The sequence below is a fragment of the Plectropomus leopardus genome, chromosome 17 (genome assembly GCF_008729295.1).
Source record: "Plectropomus leopardus isolate mb chromosome 17, YSFRI_Pleo_2.0, whole genome shotgun sequence".
NCBI lineage: Eukaryota > Metazoa > Chordata > Actinopteri > Perciformes > Serranidae > Plectropomus > Plectropomus leopardus.
The window spans coordinates 2475348-2499645 of record NC_056479.1 but is presented as its reverse complement, the minus strand read 5'-3'; the positions used below and the strand labels follow the sequence as shown (position 1 = coordinate 2499645).

Sequence of the window (24298 nt, the reverse complement as noted above, 5' to 3'; positions counted from 1 at the left end):
TTTTCCACTGCCCAAAAAGCAGAGCTGTGAACACGGCGCTGCAGCAGGTTAGTATGTGAGTGTGGGGGTTGTTTTGTTGTGTCTGTTTGACATCACAGACAGGCTGGTAAACACGAAACCAGAAGACAGAGGTCTGTGACAACTTTACAGTGGCTACTTCTCTTTAGAAGCAGCTTTAAGCAGCACAAGCCATTTAGTTCAATTTATTGAGAAAAGGCAGACATCTTTATGGCCAATATCTCCAACACTTCAAGTCACACCAAAAGTAGCTAGACTGAAAAATATCAGATAAAAGGAAAAATTTGCATTTGCGGGGAGGATGAATATTACAATTACTGAATGAATGAATTCATTCAGCTCCGACATAATATACTGTGAAACACACCTTCAATCGGCCTCCTTTCCAACTACTGACAGTTTGATGTGTGTGTGTGTGTGTGTGTGTGTGTGTGTGTGTGTGTGTGCATGTGTGTGTGTGCGTGCCTTCTCATGCGTGCTGTGGTGGATAAAGCGTCTGGAAGAAAATGACACGTGGAGATCTCAGCTTTAAATAGGACCAAAACCCTTCTCTCAATCGCACACACACACACACACACACACACACACACACACTGAAGACTGAGCATTAATTAAAGATGGTGAGATGGAGGGATTTGCACAAAGTATGCACACAGAGCTCATGAGAGACGAACAATTTAGTGAGGGGGGAGAAAAACTGACGAGAGAGAGGAGGAGAGCTGTCCTCTGCTTTTTGCCTTTGATTATTTGCTCTTTTTCTCCTTTGTTTAAATTTATTTTAGAAACTTCCCCTTTTTTCTTTTCCACTTTTTTGTCCATGCTAGGGCTGGGCAATATGGCTTTAAAATAATAATATGATGTTTCAGGGCTATATCACAATACACAATATATATCTCAATATTGTGAAATCTCCTCTAAACTACTGAAAACTACTAAAATACAAAATTATTATATGAGCCACAGTTACAAATAAAGTAAGTACTGCCATAAAATAAAGTTACATGAACTACCGTTAAAATTAAGTTGAATAAAATAATGTTATGTTAAATAAAGTACTCTAATACTAGTAGTAATAGTAAAATTATTATTGTAAGAATCAAATAAATCAAAGCAGAACCCATGGTGCTTTTATTTTGAAGGACCCAACTCATTTCGACAGAAGTGTAACTGTAAAGATGGTATGAAGATTCACCCACTGCTAGCTGGAAACAAACTAACAGCTTTCCAGTTCATAGACTGCAAATATTTCCAAGTTGCACTGGCGCTCTGAGGTTACAAAATGTGACTAAATAGTCACTGCCTGGAGCTCTGCAAAAGCCTAAAAAGGCTAAAAAACACAAACACACTAGACAATTTATACCTGATGTGCACCATAAAAGTCATTTTCTGAGATTGGTCCAGATGTCCACCCTTAGGATCAGATTGAGACATCTCTGCAAATTTATGGCAATACTAATGCTGATGCCACCTTGATGTTTAAATATGCTACAAATTCTACTTTGCAGTTTCTCATTTCTGTAGTAACAGTATTAAATCTGCATACCGTGTCTGTCTTTTAAGAGTTTACAAGATCAGATTTGGTCAAAGCAAAATTTACAGTGAACATGTAGCTGAGGTTACGCTTATACTAATATTTTGTGTGGCTTAAAACTAATCAATGAAGGCAAAGTTTACTCTTGGTTATATGCACACCCCAAAGTTATTGTAAAGTTGTGACTGTGATTTGGTAAATATTACATAAATAATGCAGATTTATTGCAACTAGCTGAAAGGGGCACATCTCCACCTGCCTCGGTGAAGTCGGACATACTTCCCATCAATAAATCAAATCTCCCCCGGTGATTGCATACTGGGACAAGGACAGCAGTCCAATTAAACGTCCTCGTTTCTGTAAGAGTGTCTGTATTTTTAATTGTATTGCGAATCTTACCTTCAGGATTTCTAAATACTCTTTTATACAATACCTCGATACCGTGTAAAATGTTGAATTCACGAGTGGATCTAAGATCTGTCAGCTCTGATCAGATGGTGTATCATCATCATCATCGCAGGAGAAAACTGAGACAGAGAGAGTGAGCTGTGAAGTGAAGGACAAATGACACGTACTGCTTCTCTCTGTCACAGTGGCTCCTCATTAATGAGTCGAGTGTTATGCTGCCAGCGTTGCTGTTGTCTCTCTGCTGGAGACCGTTCAGTTTCAACACACACACAACATTTTGGACTGGATTTTAGTGTCCTCTGCTTACCTAAAGATCTAAAAAAAAAAAAACCCAAAAAAGTAATAATAATTTATGCAAATAAGATTTGGGTAACTTTTCAACGAGTTTTGGACATGTACCTCCCAGTAGAGTCCCCTGCTGGGAGTTACATACATCACGGGCTGGAGTTGAAGTTTGACACTGGTGACATCACTGTCAATGTTAGTGTGAAATCAAAGTATACGTATGTATGTAGACACACACACACACACACAGATGGTGCAGTAGCTTCATGGCCCTTGTCTATTCTGTCAAAAGCAGGGAACCTACCTGCATGATTGCTTCATGACGTGTGTGTGTGTGTGTGTGTGTGTGTGCGAGCACAGCCGTGGCCCTGCTGTTGAGGAGTTATATGACAGGAATACTAATATTATCTCTCTCTCTCTGTGTGTGTGTGTGTGTGTGTGTGTGTGTGTGTGCGCGCGTGTGTGTGCATGCCGGCTGACTGAATGTTGTGCATGTTGATGTCCAGCGTTATTTTAACAAAGTGTTGTTTGTTGTGTCTTGAGCATTTGCTACTGTGTTGACAGATCCGTTTCCCATGAGACTTCTGTCTAATGAGCCTGTGTGGTGTGTTTGAAGCTCTCTCCACCTTTTCTGAAGTTTCGAAAGGTGTGAAGAGGGAGGGCGCGGCAGGGGACTTGTGTTTGATGGAAAATACTAAGGAAGAAGAACCAAAGATAGTGTGTGGTTTAGAGTATAAATGAATGGAGGACACAGCACTGATTAGCTGTCTCTGTTGTTCACAGTCTTCAAATCTATTTTAATGTATTAATCAATGCGCTGTTTCCATTACACATATTCGTCTTACTTCACACTGTAAACAACTGCAAGTTGTTAGACAATAGCCCTTTTTACACAGAGATCATGCTATTGGGCCGTCACCAAGGTCCTTCTCTATAGAGGGTATGCACTGACATTACTTCCCCCCCGGACCACGCCCCCCTCAGTCGGACTGTGTGGCAAAACATCCATCAACCTGGCGGAGTTTAGCAGTGGAAACAACGAAACCGGGAGTAAAACAAACCCTTATCTGCTCAAATTAGGGCAGCTGGACTCGACAATGATCCTTTTGACTTACCGTAGAACCAGTGGTCCGTGGATATTGACATGTGGCCAAGATATTTACTTGATTTTGATGCCAGGAAAATACACAATGCAAAGCCTGAGGGCATACAAAAGCCTTGACGCACATGCATTTTAAAATTTATTTATTTATTAAGCCACTAGATTTTAAATATGATAATCAGCTGATAATGAATTAATTTACAGTATACAGTGTGTTGACACGTGTGAATATATGTATAATTTACTTTTACCTAGGAGGCGGGAACATTTGAGGAACAGCCTCACAGTGAGTCCATTTGTGTTAATTTGTGTTATCGTGTGATTCTGGTGAATCTGAAGTCACCCTCTGAAAACACTGTAGTGTTCACTTTTTTGTTTTGTTTTGTTGGGTATTTGTTTTGGTGTGACTACAATACATTTTGTTGCTGACCCCTCCACAGGAGTCCATTGCTTATCTTCAGCCTGCTTCTCCAAACCGGGGACTTTCCAACAGACATCGACTTTTTATGATATACAGACTATGGATAAGCTCCTCAGAAAAACCCACTTCAGAATATCCAAACTATCCTTTTAAAATGGTGTGTGGGACAGTTAGATAATTTAGTGAGGAGCACACCTCTTCCCGTAATGTTAACCCCTTCCAAAGGTTCTTAAGACTGGAATTGGGCTGTGTGTTTTTGTGGTTCAGTAAGACCAAGATCACATTGTGGTTATGCTCACTTTAAGTTTTACTGCCATATTAAGTGTTTTAGAGATGGAAAATATCTGTATTTGTAGTTGCCTTGAAACATAGTCTGGGGAGTACTCACCATCAGCAAGGTATGCAGGCTCCAAAGGAACTGCAGTGTGGGCCTGGAGAAAAATACAGACAGAGATTTTAAAAAAACACACTTTGTACACTGCAATGTCTACAATAAACTGTCTAAAGTAGACAGGTCAATAAAGTATTTATCATAGGGGCGATGGAGCTGGGCACACACTAAAACACAAATCTTACCCACCAGTTCTACTGACTGAATAGAACAATTCTGAATAATTGTAACTGCTCACAAAGGAAAACAGTAGAGGAAGAACACGAACTTGGAAACAGTTTTTTTTTAAATGCTGTCTTGTAGCTAAACAAAAAAAAATTATATATTTCTTGTGTGGACCAAACATAAAAGAAAGAAAAATAAGCAGACGAAAAACTCAATCTCACATCTGTCCATCCTGTGGGAGAGATCCCTCCTCAGTTGCTCCTCCTGAAGCTTCTTTCATATTTTTTCTTGTTGTTTTTACCACTTAACATCTTTGTGGCCAAAAGTACTGGGTCTCTGCTTTATAGGCTTATAAAATATACAGAACAAGATATTTGTTTTTCCCTTGGATTATTAAAATAATCTATTTTACAAAAATCAAATAGACATTATTCAATTATCTGAATTACAATGATAGTTGGGGTTTGGCGACAATGTAACATTATCCCAGTAAGGATTAATAGATTTGTTTTTTTTATTGAGGGACAGGCAGGAGGCCGGTTGTATTAATCTGAGTATTAGCATTCATATCTCTCACTCTTGTCTGTTTCGTCTGGAGGAACACTTGTAGTATGCATAGGAAAGGATGTACACCAGATGGTGGCGATGGTATATGTATATGCCTGCACGTATGTGTATATGTGTGCCTGCGTGCGTGCGTGCGTGCGTGCGTGCATGCGTGCGTGTGTGTGTGTGTGTGCTTGTGTGCGTGCATGTGTCTGTAAAACAAGAAAAAAACTCAGAAAAACCCTATAGGGAGCAAAATAAAGACAGAGGGAGAGACACTGTGTGTGTTGCGCTGAGAGACTGAGAATAGTGTGTGTGTGTGTGTGTGTGCGCGCGTACATGTTAGATGTCTAAGAAGTGGAAGTGTGTCTGTATATGCATACAGCTATAAAGGTGTGTGTGCTATGAATTGAAGGTGAAATACAGTACACAAATGAAATCATAGTGCAGAAATGTGTGCATGTATGTGTGTGCGTGTATGTCTGTCAGATGTAATGCTGCTCTCTGTTTTCTAAGTTTTCTAACCCAGTTGAAAGTTTTTGTCCCTTTCTCTCTATTTGCAGTGCTTAACTTAAAGCTTAAAGATGAACAAGTAAACACAGCTGGTTCTCCCTAAGAGGTGTTGTCACTTGTGTGACCAATTACATAGACTGCCTCTCTGGACTGTGTGAGTGTGTTTGGAGGGGGGGAGGGGGGTAAAGACTGTGTAGGACTGACAGCAGCTGGCAGGCTGAGCACTGGCAGGGGAACAAGGGACAAAGTACAAAAGTACACAAACGTGCTTTAACTTACAAGCCATTGGCAAAGGTTAACAGTGTACTTTTTCCTGTGACTGCTAATTTGGTGGCTTGTTCAACAATAAGATGCAGGATAAGATGTGAGGTCACAACTTAGATTAGGAGGAAACTTTTACACTATAATGCCATTTGTATCCTACTTGATACATGCCTGTGACCTCCATGTCATCCACAAGGGCAATATTTTTCTGAAAAACCTGTTGTATGCAATCTTGCCCGCACTGTATAAAATGACCTACTGTGACCTCTAGGATAATCACAGCCTCATGAAACTTTACAAGTGCAAACTAGAGACATTGGACATTAATTGGGTGGACGGCTTTTCTTATAAGGTTTTCTGAGGGAAATATAAAGTCCATCTTTGCCTGAATGAGAACAGAAACTTTAAAGGTGAAAAAAGGTGGTGGTGGTGAGTTTAAGTATTCCAATTGCAATGAAAACATGTATGTTTTTGTTTAAAAAAAAAATACTTTTTTTGTTACCAGTTAATTGCCATCAAAAGCTGACGTATCAAATAAGATTTTAAAAAAACCCAAAACAACAACATGATTTTCATATATGTAAATTTTTTTTTTTTTTTCATTTTTTGGCTATTATATCATGGTTTAATGGTTAAAGGGTTAAAAGAACAATTAATTTGGGTTTTAAGCCCTAAGTCTGTGGTTCTTGTAATGTTTAGTAGTTGGCTGTTGGCCCATATGACCCCTTGCCTTTGACAAAATGCTGATGTATGCTAATATGGTTAAAATTAAGCAATTTGAGTGGCTGCATGGACAAAAATTGTCTATGTAGATGAAAAACTGACAAAAACAGTGTACAGACAGATGAATAAAAAGATAAGGGACACAATCCAAAATCAAAATTTTGGGGTTTGGACATGTGGTTTACAGGTCAGATATGTAGCTTTAGCAGACAAAAACAACAACACACAAAAGCTTTGACATTTAACTTCAGGTGGCTTTTAAGCCCGGACAACTAACCTTGGCAGTGGTGGAAGAAACAATTATGGGTTTACTCTTGTCACTGAAAGAAATTTGTTTTTTTTTTTTGTGTACCTGAGTGTTCATTTAAAAAAAAAAAAAAGTTAATTTTACCTTTACTCAATTGACCTACTTTTTCTTCTGATCTAGGTACATTACAGGGTAACATGTGGGACCTATTTAAAATAGCATTGCTTCTACTTGAGTATGCTATTCTCCCTACCTAATGTTGTAGGATAATGTAAGGTAATTCAAAGCACAGGCTTTAACACGCTTGAATAACTGCAAACACTTGTGTGGGAGTGCAGAAAATGCATTTCAATGTAGCTTAAATCATATTGCTCAAATTAAAGAATGTTGCTCTCTGTATGTTATTTGTAAGGAAAAAAGTTAGATCAGAGTTGATGATAACAGGCAGTGATCTGATAATACATCTTACATATATGTTTGGTAAAATATGGGCACATTTTCCCCTCTGCTCTAGTGGACCAGTAGCAAGGAACTCCATTTAGCCCTGATTCATTTGGTGAAAATTTTATTCACCATTAGTTTCCTGTGATGCATTTTCCAAGGGGAGAAATGGGATTTTGATCATTGGCGCAAATACCTCTACAAAGATGGCTGTCATCTGCTTTGTAATCAAAATAAAAACTGTGCTGTGCCCCAGTGGCATAAAGGTTGAACTGTAGTGGACCCAGAATAGAACCTTGTGGTACTCCATGTGGAATGTGTGTTCTTTCCAATGAGAGGCTTTGAAATTAGACCCAAAAAAATGTGAGTGAAACAGTAAGATGGACAGCAGTGTAGGGCTGTACCTCAGATCCATAATTATTTTTTCCAACCTGCTAATTACAATTATGTGATAAATACAGAATAATGTAGTCCAGCAAACCAAGAATCGAAAGTTATTTTCTATTAATTTGATTAGATCATATACAGCTTAACCAGAATATTGCTAGTCATAATATAATACTGTATTGTTGTACATACTCATGGTAATTAATATAATTGGAGATGAGTGTTTAATTTTCTTTCTTTATTTTTTTTCTTGGGGGGAAGCAACCAAACTGGTACCTCTCCTAAAAATTGACTCGATGGTTAAGGCTTTGATCCACAAGGACAGAGTTCTCACCATTTCCCAGGCAGCAGGGTCATGTTTGAAGAGTGAGTGTGTGAGCTCCACTGACACTCTCTTCCTGTAGTCTGAACTCTTGTCCTCCGAAATTCGGAACAGCACTGCTGCAGCGTAGGTGGCTACAGAAAAAAAGCCACAAAACAGTCATTTATGAACAGATTAAAAGGAAAAAGTCAGGCACTCAATTGTCCTCTCTGATGCACTACTGCACTCTAAAACCTTAGTTTCAAATTCCACACTAATTTCCACACTGTCACTTCAATTGGTTGCATAAAATAATCCAATTCAAAACAACATTTATGAGCCAAATTAATTTCAACATTCAGTCTCAACAACCTAACATGCAATTACATGGCACTTGCCTCCATGTATCTATATTGTCATTTTCTAAAGACACCCCGAAAAAGCCATTCCATATTTTATACATTAAAGGAATGGTTTGGGGTTCAAGCTCACTGGGACTGTATGAGGTACTTATCCTATAATCACTATATTACATACAGAATATAGCAGTTGACATGTTCCCTTTTTTGGAGAACCAGATGGAATTAGCACCCCAGAAGCTTTTTTGGTTGTGTACAAATTGAAGACATGAAAGAGGGTGGCTTCAACTCAGATCAAAAGCACTCGTAGTAAGATAAGAGAAGAACATCTCATTTTCATAGGCCACAAATTGTTGTCCAACAGAAGGAAAAATAAGTTTTTGAGGAACATTAAAAAGAAACATGAATATCATTTAAACAAATTTAGACAATGTTTTAGAGTAATCAAACTGACTGGATTATTAAATTTCAGGGTTAAAGAGATACTACCGTACTTGGTGCATTGATCTATTTACTGTCATTTCAGTTACTGTGCATCCCTCTGCTGACCGGTGCTGAATGTAATCATGTACATTTACCCAAGTACTGTACTGAAGTACAAATGTGAGAAACTTTTACATTACTTGAGTATTTTAATCGCATGCCACTTTCTACCTCTACTATACTGCACTACAGAGGGAAATATTGTACTTTACATTTCAACAGTACTATGAGATAATTGCTTTTCAAGTCAAGATTTTTCTGCACAAACCAAAAGAATAAAAATATACAAGTGCAGCTGAAACAATTAGTGGATTAATTAGAAAATTAAATGGCAACTATTTTTATAATCGTATATACACCATATGTATGAGGCATTGCTGATTTTGAACACATTGATTTCTTTAATTTATTTAACCCTTTTTGCTTGAGCACTTTACTTTTAATACTGAATACATTTCCCTGAAATCAAATTTGCTTTGTTTAAGTTTATTAAACAGTAGGCCTAGGTTCCTCTTCTTCTTGCAGCTTTTTTTCTGTGTCAGAGTCTTTGCACACTGCTCAAAACCTGCCCTTATATAGTGTTTCGGGACCGTTACCTGTGCTTACAGGTGACCAGTGGGCTTCATCATCAAGCACACCTGATCAGAGCAGATTTGAATGGTTCGGAGCGTTTGATGCATCTGGAGTTGACTTCTCTCATATTTTCTCTTACCAGAAAATTAAGAGAAAATATAACAGAAATTTAAGATAATATTGCTGCATGATGTCCAATGTGTATCAGAAAAATGCTCACTCTATTACTTAAGGTTATATTTGATCACAGTAGGTATTAATTTAACATTATTCTGAAACATCTTTGCATAAAACAGCTCCCACTGGGCAATATCGAGTTGTTGAGTTGCAAAGTAAAGAGAGACGTACCGATTCCCTCGTTGTTGGAGTGCAGCAGCTCCATGAGCGGTGCTGACGCTCCCTCTGCGTCAATGAGCTCTGCAGACTGTTTGTCCAGGGCCAGCTCACATAGGACACCCGCCGATACTCGCTTCACATTCTCCACATATGAGTACAGGAGCTGAACACACACAAACCTGGGATCTTAGAGGTTGGGATGTATTTTTAGAGATTATTTATGAACTGATTTTCGGTCACAAAACTTAAGTACCTATAGTCTTAGTTCTAAAACAGACACCTACTCATTTTCTTTATTGTTTGTGTGGTGTGTTCAAAACACTGTTTACAGATAAGTCCAACCTGAAGACTTGAGTGTGACAGTGTGACTGTGCAAAATTGTCTAGTCTTCAGTATGTTTCAAACACACAAAATAGCATGTATTTTCTCCATATGCTAAATACTATGTTAAAAATGATGTCATCAGGTGAAAAATAGTAAAAATTCCAAATTCCAAGGCAAAAGCCCAGAATGACACCCAGAAATAATAAAATGCATGTTTTTATGCTTTGATAAAAAAATGCAGTTTCAATTGGTTTCAGTAGCGCATTTTTTTTTTTTTTTTTGCACTTAACCCTTTGAAACCTGAGCAAACTAACCTGATATCCAATTCAGCAATCCAGCAATTAATTAGTTAAAAAGTATGAAAAAATTACCGGAAAAAAACAGACAAAATTAATGAAGTAAAAACAAAAAGATCTGTAAATGTGTTTAAAAAATATAATAATCCCATAACATAATTAGAAATATATGATATTGGTTATTAGCCATCAATACAGTTTTTTTTCTCCTCTCTTTTTTCTTTTTTCTTCCCTAGAATTTTTTTCTGAGCTTTTTAAAAAATAATTTTCTAAATCTACCAATTTCTTTCTGAAACATTTCAAGTTGCTTAGTGCTTTTTTCCATGTTTGTTTTTTTTTTTAATAAATCACACCAACACAAGTACAAAGGGTTAAATTCTTGTGAAAGGTGTCTGAAAGCAGCACAAGGATAGTGATGTTTATCCACGTTTTAAAGGGTTAACAGTATAACTGTAACAATTTTGTTTACTTGTCATATTTTAGACTTATTGTGGGAGCTGAGCTGTTAATTCACAGATTAAACAGAAAACACAGCCAAAATTCTAAAAAAAAGAAAAAAAAAAGAGTCAAAGAGTCCCACAAGGTTAAAGAAGAAAGCAGAAACAACCTGGGTCCTCAGGTTCATGGTGCTGATGTGATGTCGGCTGTTTCTGTAATTTGTGCAGCCTGATGTCTTCATGTGTGCATGTGAGTGTACCTGTACAAATAGGGGTATGGTCTGCATGCTGGCAATCTCTCCTCTGTTTATGGGGTCTCTGGCCAGAATGTGAAGCGCTCCTGTGCAGCCCTCTACTATTTCCTCCATACGAACGCCATCCTGAAAACAGAGACAGACGAAAGACAGGAGCAGAGATGTCAAAAAAAGAAATAAGGAAAGATAAAATTCCCCTTGAACGGAGCAGAACAGATAACTTTATTAGTCACTTAAAAAAAACAAAATTACATTTGTCCTTGATCCTGCTATATCTTTGGAGTGGAAGGATGAGTTCATTAAAAACAGCAGCTACTATGAAAATTCCATCCAGCTGCTCATGCATGTTGCTGCTGATGGCATCATTAATTCCTGCAGAGCATTTTTTTGAATTTGCATTAGAGTCTTGTGTCCTTATGGCTCCAAACAAGGTCCACCCATCCAGTGCAATAGCTTGATCTAGGATGTTAGGGGTTAACCATGTCTCTATGAAGATGTGCGCAGGGCAGTCTCTTATCTCCCGTTGCTGAGTGAGCCTCAATCACATCTCATTCACTTTATTCTCTTCTGTGATTGGACTTTAGATAAGGGTCGGCTGGTTAGTTGGTGTATGCTGTTGGTGGGGACAACACTCTCATAGTCCATTCAGTCCAAGCCCCACACAACTTCTCCCAATGTTGATGAGTACTTCGTTATCATAGAAAAGTCAGGCTTGCTTCAGCAAAAGGCGCATGGTGTTGAAAAAATACAGCCCATTACCTAACTGGTAACTGAGACGGTGACAAAAATGCTTCAGTCCAGCTCAAAGATGCAGTGTTTAAGATCTGTTTGTACACATAATGAGGAGTTTTAATTAATAATGCATGTTCAGGCACACAGTAACTATAAGTGTGTGTGTGTGTGTGTGTGTATGTATCTGTTGGAATGAGCTGTATTTGAGGACAGTTCATTACTCACCAAATTATGAGGACATCAGTGTAGTCAAGCATTGTAGAAGAACTTATCAAGATGTAACTAACTCCCTTTTGCTCTCTCTTGGTATGTCCCTATAAGGCAATTATACCATAATTCAAGTGTGTGTTTGTGTGTGTGTGTGCATGGTCCAGACCTGGTACGTCTGCTGTGCGGAGGAGGCATGTCTCTGTGTGTCCTGATGAGCCTTCAGCAGCAGGTTGACCAATCGTGGAATAGCACCTGCTTCCCGCAGCGGCGCCTGATTGGCTGGGCACAGTGCCAGGTTCCGGATCAGACCAACTGTAGCCTGAGGAGAGGACACAGATCAAAGACCTTTCTCAACAGGACGTTCCAGGCTCTATTTGGGTCAGCTTTAAAGGCAACTTTACATGTGGAGCCTCCAAATGGCACTGCCAGTTACTGTTTGGAACTTCAGCAAACTGAATGCACTCCACTCATGTTTACCAACCAGTGTGTGATGCATCATATCAAAGGAAACCATGGGGATGAGAGGGAAAAGATCTAACAGCTTTCCATGGACGGAGCACTCGCACACTGCTGAGGAGACAGCAGCTGGGCCAACGCTCAGCATCCCGACAGCCATGAGAGCTCAGTGCTCTGATTTTACTTTTAAAGCAATACATGCATAGTCTATAATGCCGCAGACATTTCAGAGGAAATAGCATCAATGAAAACTATGTTGGAAAAGTTTCCCAAAAATTCATAAATTACAAAAGCTGTGAAATTTAGAAAAGGGGAAGAAACTCTTATGTAAAAGATTTCAAGACAGTTTCTACTCCACAGCTCTGTTTTTAGGTCCAAACATTTTCATGACCTAAGTAATTATTCCCATCACCTGAATATCAAATGACTCCACATTATGGAATTTAATTAGTCTCAAAACCTGCATACATTAAAACCAGGCACATGCACATGATGCAAGCACACAGAACAGTCTACAAGCAGAAAAGCATAATTGGGAAGGAGCATTTCTGCTCTGCGTGCACAAATATGGTCCAGTGAGCATGGAGCTATGATGTGCCCAAATTCAACCTTTGACACAAGCTCACAAGTGTTCAACACTCACATGATTGTAAGGTTGACTTTTAAGACAATGAAGGCGAAGATGGAATAGACACTCAGTTTGTCAGAAAAAGTTAATTTATTGTCCTACTTAAAATGTACTTTTAAAATATGTGTAAAGATGTTAGTTCCACTGAAACTGCACCAAGTCGGACCCACACATCTAGTTAATGTGGCTAGGGGTCGATTTACTCTTTCATGTATACGCCTCAATCCAGCCTGAACTGATCAAGGCATTCTGCACATGCTCCATAGTTCCCTGAAGGGCTTTGACCCGAAAGTCAACAGCATAAATTTGTAGAATAAAGCTGGAAAAAAACAAACAAAAAAGAAGTGAAGAAAACAAAACAAGATTAAATAAGATTAAATTAAAAAAAACAACACAAAAGTCCTGTTTCTCACAAATATATATTTCCAGCAGTTAGACAACTCTGTTACCACAAAGAAAAAAAGAGTAAAATCTTTGCATAGTACATTTCTGCAAACCACGGCTATGTTATATTATGTTACAAAAAGTCAACATTTAAATGCCATACCACATCTAGACCCTGCACAGTACTGACCAATATGTTTGTGTAATACCAGGTATCACTAATGTTAAGTTATGAAAGATGAGCAGATAGTTTCTGGTTCAAATAACTTACTCAATTCATAAAATGTTTTTAGACAAAATCCTTGTATATTCTTAGACAGCACTGAGTGTGTGATAGGTCTTTGCTTTATTGTGGAACAACTAAATTATCCTGTAAATAATTATTAGTTTAATAGCAAGCACCAACTTAAATCCACTTCGTTTTTAGATTTGTGCAATAACACTGCAGTGTATGAAAATAATTTTATCTTTAGGTTACTTATGCAACAAAATTGTCCACAGAATTTTGTTGAACATGTTCCATGTTGAAAATCTAGTCACTGAGATTGCATTCAGATAAAAGTTAGACCAAAAAAAAAAAAAAAAACTTGTTTTTAGAGTGAATAACTTCCACATTCACAAAGGATCCCTTCATCTCTGCTTCTGCTGGCACTATGTGTTCAGTTCCACTCTGCCTCTGCGGTAACAGTGGTGCCATCAGAGAGGGCAACACTACTGTTGCACTTATTGTTCGATTATAAAAAAGGTTTGTTTTTTTGCCACCTGAACCAAAAAGGGGAATTGCATCAACAAGAACTGAAAAATTAAAGATAAACAATTCTTGATTAGGTCAAATGAAAAGATGCGCACATAGACAGCCACAGGGCTGAAAACACAATGGCACAGTATCACGAGGACATTTTAAACTATTAGCAAAACTTCCTATTTCCCTTACTGCTACTTTCCTTTCCATCCCCCTCTCCTCCTCCTCCTCCGCATCCCTCTCTGACTCTCACCAGCTCCGGCTCTGTAAAGCCTCCTTATAAAGTCACATTGTCCATTTCTCCACTCCACATCATTAAACTCCAATACCTCAGTTCATTAATATAATCTGGCTGAGCTGGCAAGGCTGTCTGACAGAGGGAGTGTGTGTGTGTGTGTGTGTGTGTGTGTGTGTGTGTGTGTGTGTGTGCTTGAGTGCGTGTTCATGAGTAGGAAAGAGAGGGACAAAATGGAAAGAGCCCATTTCTCTCTACTCAGTAATAGAGAGTGACAGAGAGCAGATGTAAAAGTGTAGGGGCTTGTGCAATTTTGAATTGGTATTTATGCATTCATACATTTTATATTCCTTTTAATCATGCATTCTAAACCAAACCAACAATGTATCTTACTAACTAGTACTGTGTGTGTGTGTCTGTGTGTGTGTGTGTGTGTGTGTGTGTGTGTGTGTGTGTGTGTGTGTTTGTGTGTGTGTGTGCATGTCTCAGTCTGTCATATCTTCCTCCTTTGTGCCAGAAAGCTCAGTTGTTGCCCAAAAGCTATTGAAGATACATAAGCCACACTAAATTATCCTCTGGGGGCCTTGAATTTCATGGTAAACTGTAGAATCTGACAAGTTGATTTTACTTTTAAAAAATAAAATAAAATCAAGGAAACTGACTGCCCATAGAGCTGTAACTATTAGTCTTTAATTATGTGTACTTCATATTTTATTAAGTTTACATAAAATGTAGTTATATTTACTTAACAACTTAAACTTAAAAATAACAAGTGTAATTAAATCAGTCTTTCTTAGTTTTAGCAACTTCAGTAAACCAGGTTCACCATGTTACATATCTGTATTCTGCCGGTTGTGTGTGTATTAAAGTCTGTCATATCACCTCCTCTGTGCTAGAGAGCCCCATTGTTGTCCAAAAACTGTTAAAAATACAAACTGTTAAAAATACAATACAGCCACACTAATTCATTCTCTGGGGGTCTTGAATTTAACAGTGCACTGTATAATCTGAAAAAGTTGATTATACTTAAAAAAAATCTAGGAAACCAATTGCCTACAAAACTGAAAGTAAATACAACTATTAGTCTTCATTTATCTTTGCTTCATATTTAATTACGTTTACCTAAAGTTTGGTCATATTCACATAATTTTGTAAGGTTGTTTCTACTTAATAATGACAAGTTTAATTAAATCCTTGTTTTGGCATTTGGTAGCTTTCTGTGCTATATTTCTGCCGGTTGCAGACTAGTCAGTAACATTTCAGATCTTAGCTTTGTCATGGTAAAATCCTCTTTGTCATGATCAAGTTCAGTCAGACTAACTTGGTTTAGTGAAGTTGCTAACACTTAGAAAGAACAAGGTAATTTCACTTGTCATTTTAAAGATTTTTCATTTTTAAGAACAACTTCTCAAAATTAAGTAAAAACAGCCAAGTAAACTTAAGAATTAGATAGAAGCATAAATCAAGATTAATACTTCTATACACTTCCCTTTTTCAAGGCAATTGGTTCCCAAGAGTATTTTAAGTAAAATCAGCTTGTCAGATTTTACAGTGTATTCCACCTTTACTTCACTCCCCAAAGCACAGATGTCAACCTTATGGTGCTACTAGATGAAAGGTCAGGGGATCACTAGAGTCATTAGGATTCATCCCGTAACATTAATGTCTGCACTAAATGCCATTGCAGTCCATCTCATAGCTGTCGAGACATTTCAAGCTGCAACAGAAATGTCAACTTTGTGGTGGCACTTGAGGAGAAGTCAGAGGATCTGTCCACCAGTGTCCAGGAACCACAAATGTCTGATCGAAATATCTAACTGTCCTTTGAGTTGATGTCAGGCTATGTCAGTGGATAAGTAAAAACATTGATCTGCTGGTCAACGTGAATATCTTTCACAAATTTCACTGCAGTTATCGAGACACTTAACCCATTCTCATTCCAAGGTCATGCAAATGATGCATGAGGCACCCTTTATGTGCTGCACATCAGCCTCCTGGTTGAAACACCTTCCACCATGTTAACTTTCCAAAATGGTCGCAGTTAGTTTAAGGCAACAAAAGTTCTTAGTGAGGTTTAGAAAAACAGATCATAGTAAATAAGATCATAGTTTGGCTTTAACCCTCTATGGTACACATAATGATGTCAGTTGGTAATTTTAATTATCTATTTTTTTCATAAAGGAAATTAAGAAAAAAACAGTCAGGATAGGTTTCTATTGTTGTGCAGTGTTACTTCAATTGTCAAACTTTTTTTTTTATTTATTTTTTTTTCCAAGTGTATTTTGAAAAGACACAAAGCATTAAACAGGAGTGAACTGACATGCCATCCTTGAACATTAACAACAGAGGCAGGAGGACTCTTATGTAGACGGGAAAGTCCACTGACCAAACAGTAATATTTGACAGGTTAGGTTGAAAATGTGTTGACCATCCCAAAAACCACACTGCTAGCATGTTTAAAAACAGGGCTCTTGCACCAGGTATGGTGCTTTGCTAATTGTTGAAAACTTCTTTGAAGACATCAAACTTCTTTACAAATAGCACTTTGCATTTTTTTGCATTAATTTCCACATCTTTAAAAGTTTTATAATATATCATGATCCAGTCAGGTACGGAAGCCCTAAGCGGACGTGTTTTTTTTTTTTTTTTTTACAAGCCGTTTTCTCAATATAACAAGATATTATCTCGTTATAACAAGATATTTTCTCGTTATCTCGAGAAAACGGAGTTTGTTTTCCTGAGATATTATCTCGTTATCTCGAGAAAACGAACTTTGTTTTCCCGAGATATTAAGTCGTTATCTCGAGAAAACGAACTTTGTTTTTTGGTTTGTTTTTTTAAACTTTATTGAATGAACGTCAGAAGAAGAAGTGGCGGGTGGATGATGTGACAGCAGGTGCCGTGCGGTGTTCAGCGCGGACAAATGCGTGCAGGTTCTCGCCCCTGCACGTACCAAAAAGCACCGGAGCAACAGTATAATAATCTAGTTATGATTACTGATGAATTTGGGTGATGTGTTCCTGTAATAATCATCTTACCTTGCGCATTTGTCCGTGCTGAACACCGCACGGCACCTGCTGTCACATCATCCACCCGCCACTTCTTCTTCTGACGTTCATTCAATAAAGTTAAAAAAAAAAATTAAAAAAAACAAAGTTCGTTTTCTCAAGATAACGACTTAATATCTCGGGAAAACAAAGTTCGTTTTCTCGAGATAACGACTTAATATCTCGGGAAAACAAAGTTCGTTTTCCCGAGATAACGAGATAATATCTCGTTATAACGAGATAATGTCTCGTTATATCGAGAAAACGGCTTGTTAAAAAAAAAAAAAAAAAAACACGTCCGCTTAGGGCTTCCGTAAGTCAGATTACCAAATGAAATTACTTTTTCAAAAACATTCAGGCAATGGGAATATTAAAATTAGCTAGACCTCTTTATCTTTAAAATTGAATCTGAAGGTGAATATTTTGCCGGCCAAATGTTTCATTTTGCTCTCAATATGATGATGTATTTTTGGATCATCACACAGCCAGAATCCATCTTCAGTTGCAGCAACCAGGCAGTAGCCTTCAGCCATTGGCTGCACTCACAAAGTTGTGATCAGTGTCCCAATAGTTCAAAGCACACTTCAGAGGTGAACAGCTGCAACACATTGCATACACAGCAGTGAAGAGCATGCACCAAAATATGGTTAGTTTGTGCAGCTATTAAACAAAGTGCTTATATGGTAGGATCTTTAAACAGTATCCGAGCCCTTTCCCCCACAACTATGAATTATGAAGGCAATATCTGTAACTTTCCCAGTGTTTTCCAAGTGCCTCATTCACACACACACACCACTGAGTGAAGGCGTGTGGCTGTGTCGAAGTGGGCAGTGTATGAACTTCACCTTCAAGCTGTTTTTTTTTTGTTTTGTTTTAAATTTTATTGTATTCAATTACTTCTGTCATTTTTTTTTTCTTTTTTTGAGTGCAGACCATAAATGCCCTCAAGCAGAGACTGTCTGGGAGTATGCACTGTTATCCCCGTTTGAATGATCGAGTCTCGCCCATTCCATGACAGCAGGCTTTTCACCCCACCATGATTGTGTTCTGTTCACAAAAGCTATAAACATTTTTGCCTCCAGCTGAGCTTATTGTCAGACAACACGTTGCACAAACAATTTGATTTAAAGCACAGTCTGGCCCTCAGAATATTATACAACAATGTGAACCTTATTTTTTTGACAAAATACACCAAACTCCTCAATGCATCAGTGCTCTATAGATACAATATGTGGCATCTCTTGCTGCTCTGCCTGTTATTCAGTATAAGTTGCCAGCAGGGGGCAGCGATGCACAGAGCAGATGAAGTTTGAAAGGTTAACTAAAACATTAAGTTTAATTTGCACATCTGAACATCAAAATGTCATGCTAGACTGAGAGAGACAAGGCATTTAGTGTCTTCTGGATCAGCATATCTGAAACTGACACACACACACACACACACACACACACACACACACACATACATACTTACACAAGTGTTCTAGTGCAACTGGAAAAAATTTAGGCAATAAAAGCAAATGAGGTCACATGCTGATCTGTGTGTGTGTATGTGTGTCCAGATGTTCGGTGGATGAATTAGAGAGAAAAGAACTAGTGCCTGATAAACGTAGATGCGAGAACACTCTGCACTCAGTTTCCACTCTCTTGCGATCACATATGTTGAATGTGTATGTTTGATGGTGGTGGGGTGGCTCAGGGGGTAAGGGGGCTGTGGTTGTACCTACATTGAGGCTTAGAGTTGGTGAACAGTGAAAAAAAAGAAATGCAATTATGGATGACATTGTAATGGCTTTTGGTTATTGTTAGCATTGTATCACTTTTGCATAGCTAAAAAGAAAGGTTGCACGTACATAGAAATATCACTAATTTAATGCACCACCCAGCTAGCACACTAAGTGACCCAAATCAAGCACACCTACAATGCTGCGTGACCAACAGGTGCATGCAAAAATGTCAACACCTTCATATCACCAACTCATCACATGGTGCCACTCTGTCAGTGAATTTCTGCGTCTACTTATGTTGTTTTAGGTATCCTTCTGCATCAGCTGGTTACACTCATAGATGCAGTTACCATGATGTCAACAAATGCACATGGTGGGATGACGCAGCATGGTCCTTATGTTTACACAACAGCACATGGAAACTAATGTTGACTGTCGTGATGGTCAAGATGGTTAAGGATTAGGCAAAAGAAGCACATGATAAGGTGGAGAAAAAAACACCTCACATCCACACGGTAAGTGAATACTACATCAAAGTCAGTACGTGTTGCATGTGGATGCGCCCGGAGCCCTCCGGCTGTCCTCCAGCATATAAAAACAACGCCACCTATTCTGTCTGAGCGCATTCTCATCTGATGCTGTCCAGCCGCATTCTGGGCTGAAAATGCTCATGGAAGGTCCCTCAGTGGAGACCTGCTCATGGAAGGTCCCTCAGTGGAACGGAGCCCTGTTACAGCAGCTGGAATCGGGGCCAGTGTATTTGGCCCGATTTTTTTAAATTTCAGGTACTGTCCTGTTTTCTGAATGCACATTTCCTTTTGTTCGTAACCCTACTGCTGGTGTCATCAAACACTGTGCTTTTGAACCTTCAATTCACCCACAAGCCCTTCAATTTTTGTGTCAGAAAATTACTTTCCTTTGTCTTCCTCTTGGTTGCTGCCATGATTGACAGTCAAAAGAGCCACTGACTAGAAGGCTCATTTCTATGCACCAACATTCACAAAGTTTTTCGTATTGACTATTTGTGATTGAATGTGGGGCGAGATATGAGACTGATCCATGTGTTTTCTGTTGTTTTGGTGCATGCTATTTCTGGCTTTTAGGTGCTTAAAAATGAGGCCCTTAGTGGTTCAAATGGCCAGCAGAAAAGTTGTGTTGGAAGGGAGGTGGAAGTGGATGATCAGTGCTGACTCTCACATGGACTATGCCTTGGAGAGATTGGGTTTCCAGAGTTTTTTTTCAGGTGTGATTGGTTCCAAGGTTGCAGCTCAGCCTGGTCAATATCTCTCTCTTAGCAGGCGGTAGGATGAAGAGGTCTTTTCTGACAAACACTTGGCTGTGGGCGGGCTTCCGGGCTGAAACCATTACTCAAGTAAATCGAATAATTCGTTAAAAAATCATCAAGGCAAAATTCTTTGCCTCAAGGCATCGTTTAATCCAGGGTGACCATATAGCACGGCATGTTTAACATGGTGGTTATTTCTGTTCTATTCCTGCTCCAGCATCTTAACTAAAAGCACCCAATCTATGGGGGCAGTCAAGGCGAACTCGGCACAGAAGGTAAAGTTAATGTAAGTAATAGCATTTGGCATAAATCAATATGAGTGCCACAGTGTTTCCCTACAATATTACAATTCAGACGGTGCACCAGGCCAAAAGGCCCCCTTGCCAGACCGAAACATCTAGCAGCAGCTGTTTAGAGAGTTAATACTGAAAATGCACAAAAATAGTTAGACTATTGTTTTGTTTTTACAAAATGTGCCTATATACAGACTGTGCACCAGGTGTGTACACATTTGGTTACTAGAGTGCAGCCCAGGCCACACATTCCTGTCTGAACCAAAATAATTGAGCCCAAGTGATTACGTTTACTATCAACAAAAGACAAAAAAGTAGGCCAACTAAAACTTTTTTTTTCCAATAAATGGGCTTTTTTTCAAAATTGATGTGTTTCCATTAGGCATATTTTGTATTCGCAATTTTGATTTGCACAATTTGAGGGTTAATGGAAACCTGCCTTGCGATGTTTATTGCATTAAAAGTTACAGCTCTACCTTTGGTATTGTTGGAACACAGACGCTGCAGAGACAGGAGCACATTTGTTTCACACTGGAAAGAGCAGCGTAGGAGCGCTAGCGATGTTTGCTAGATGTCAGCGATCAGCACATTCTGTAGGGCTCAGGGGATCCAACTGAATTCAGACTGCAGAGGGCTCACTGTGCTGGGCTCAGCACCAAAAAGGCAGTAGGACAGACGACATAGAAGAAAGAGTAAGGACAGAAAGACAGACAGAGAAGAAAGAAATAGAAGAGACAGAAGAAGAGGGAGGGCAAGAGAAGAGGAGGAGAGTGATCTTTGGGGCTCCTCTGTGTCTGTAGTCTTTGTTAAGGGGTGATGACTGATGCCAGTATGGTTGTGTGGTACTTTTCAGCCCACATCACCAAGTCTCTCCTGTGTGGTTCTAGTTTTCTTTGTTACACTGTCTTTCTAAAGAATTTATAATGTTTACCAAACATTCAATTCTCCCGTCTCCCCGTTATGGGAGGGTAGAAACGTTCGACCAGGCAAACACCACTATTCATTCTGTGGGTCTGGGAGTTAATGCTCAAACTTGCCTTTTGCCCTATTACAACATCAATCTATGATAATTCTACATATATATTCATCTATATATTTACATTACTCATGTTATACAACTCCAAAAAAACACATTTGTATCTTTTCCAGATTAGCAGGTATGTGCAAACATGCCCTGTTAGTTCAATTCATAGGGTTCCTGCATCAAAATCAGCATGTTGAACCAAAGCTTCATACTGTTCTCTATTGTGTTTACCATTAATACCATCAACAAACAATTAATTATCCATTACAAAATCAGTTCCTCTGTTGAAGAACAGTTCATATTGAGCTCCAGGCCACATCCCAAAATAAGAGATATCTGATCTCATGCAGCAACTCTTATTTTTTTTATAATTATAATTTTAAATATTTTCTTTTAATTTTCTGGTAAGAGGAAAGAGAACTTAAAGAAGTCAACTCAGTCAGTCAGTCAGTCATTTTCTGTAACCGCTCGTCCTCGTAAGGGTCGCGGGGGGGCTGGAGCCAATCCCAGCTGTCATCGGGCGGAAGGCGGGGAATACTCTGGACAGGACGCCAGACTATCGCAGGGCCGACACATATAGACACACAACCATACACGCTCACAGTCACACCTAAGGGCAATTTAGAGTCACCAATCAACCTGAGCTGCATGTCTTTGGACTGTGGGAGGAAGCCGGAGACCCCAGAGAGAACCCACACAGACACGGGGAGAACATGCAAACTCCGCACTGAAGGGCCCCCGCCCACGGACCGAACCCCGTTCCAACCGGGTTTCTGTCAGAGCAGAGTCAACTCCAGATGCAACAAACATTCTTAACCATCCCAATGCGAGAATAAACCTCATGCAAGCGTAAAAACTTTTTTTTGTGATAAAGTTTTTTTTTCGATATCAATATGTTTTCATTAGGCATATTTTGTTTTAACAATTTTATTTTGCACAATTTGAGGGTTTATTGAAACCTGCCTTGTAACAACAATGACTGATCTTGCACTTTTTGCAAGATTTGGCACAGGGTGATTTTAGGGATCCGACAGATATATTGGCTGATACACTGATTGATTGATCATTTTCTCAACGTCAACTTGGTGAGTACTAGCCAATCACAGGACACATGGGATCCATAATAACGTGTTGTAGCACTAGTGTATATCAGTGCAAATACACACAGAGATTTATTTTATAGCCTAAAGATACATTTTAACTTAACAGTAGTATCAGTAGTGTACTATTATAGTACTCTTTCCATCCCTGGTTGGTAATAAAAAACTGTTAAATCAAGGCACGCTCAGTGACCGTCTCAAGGCTAAACATTCTTTTAGTGGTTACACTCAAAGACATTTTGGATAACAGCGTGTCACCAAAAAGCAAGTCGCTATTAGCTCCACATGCAAACCCCAGTGTAGTTTTATTCACTGACCACGGGACTCCAACCTACCGCGAGAAGCACAAAAAACTTTCTGTGGTATTTTCTTCACAATACGGCACCACACCACACTGCTGAATGGAAACTGCAAATTTCTTCCTAAAGAATAGATAAATCATTTTAGTTGTTTTTTCTGCCCACCATGGCTTCCTAAAAATGTCCTACATGCTGTCATTACTGTTTGTTGCTCTCTGTTGTGTTTGTGGAGCCATTAGTTGGTGCATTACATGTAGCCACGAGCATTTCTTTGTTTTCCTCCTTCAGCAATGTGAAATATGGCCATTGCCAGCAGATATCAAAAAGCAATTTACCTCATTCACACAGAGGCTGGTTTTGATTCACGCTCTGCAGACGTCTGCACAGCAGACACAAACCACCAAACAAAGAAAGTAAATGTCCACCAATGCTGTCGTGGTGGACATTTGTTGACTGAAAACCACAGCTGCAGGTCAAATTATTCAATAATATACACAATGAATTGCACTGAGGTCCAGGATATTAATAAGATCTGTTCTGTTTTGGCAGCAGCAACATCTTGAATGTTAGCTTTTGGTTTGCAATGTGATTGTAATTCTCTTGACCCAAAAATTAGCAACAAATTAGTTAAAAAGTTTCAAGAATATTACTAGAAATTAGCAAAAAAAAAAAAAAAAAGAAAGAAAGAAAAATATCAGAACATGAATAGGAAATGGCCTCAAAAAGTGCTAAAATAAAGTTAGAAATAGTAAATTCAAATAATTAAAACAAATCTGTTTTTATGTAACCTAATTTTAAATATATAATCCTAATAATTCTAAATACAGTTTTCTTGATATCCAAGTTAATGATTCTTTCTCTTTTTTTCCCATACTTTTTTTGGGGAAGATTTTTTCTTAGGTAATTATCAGTTTTTTTGTCACCTTGAACAATGTTTTTGCAATTTGCGGGACATTTTAGGCCAATTTCCAGACATTTTCTTTTTCATGTTTTTGAAATTTGCTCATGTTTCAAAGGTTTTCATACTTATGAAAGGCATCTTGATGCCGTACAAGAAAACAGGTCGAAACAGGTTTAAGAGGGTTAAGACTTTGAATCCTTAATGATTTTTGCTCATTTGTCACATCTAGAAATGGCAGTACTTTTCAGATTAAGGGTGCTTTCTCAAGCGCATGCTTTTTCTTTTTACTTTTAGCAGATACTGTTGCTACCCTTGCAAAGTACATGTACTCTTGCATGCAGTGTGCACACCACATACTACCTCAAAACAAATAACTGTTCGCCGAGCTTGCGAGAGATGAAAATCATCCTGGAGAGCTATGCTGTTGTTA

At 38.6% G+C, this 24298-nt stretch overlaps 1 protein-coding gene across 1 annotated transcript in view; it reads right to left on the bottom strand.

Moving 5' to 3' along the window:
- Positions 1-24298, bottom strand: part of jupb (junction plakoglobin b) — a 163895-nt gene that overhangs the window by 5890 nt on the left and 133707 nt on the right. The window contains exons 11-15 of the mRNA XM_042505020.1: positions 11914-12066; positions 10812-10931; positions 9507-9657; positions 7777-7898; positions 4154-4196 (exon numbers count right to left, since the gene is read on the bottom strand). Coding sequence (XP_042360954.1) covers positions 4154-4196; positions 7777-7898; positions 9507-9657; positions 10812-10931; positions 11914-12066 — 589 coding nt within the window. The remainder of the gene's footprint in view (positions 1-4153; positions 4197-7776; positions 7899-9506; positions 9658-10811; positions 10932-11913; positions 12067-24298) is intronic.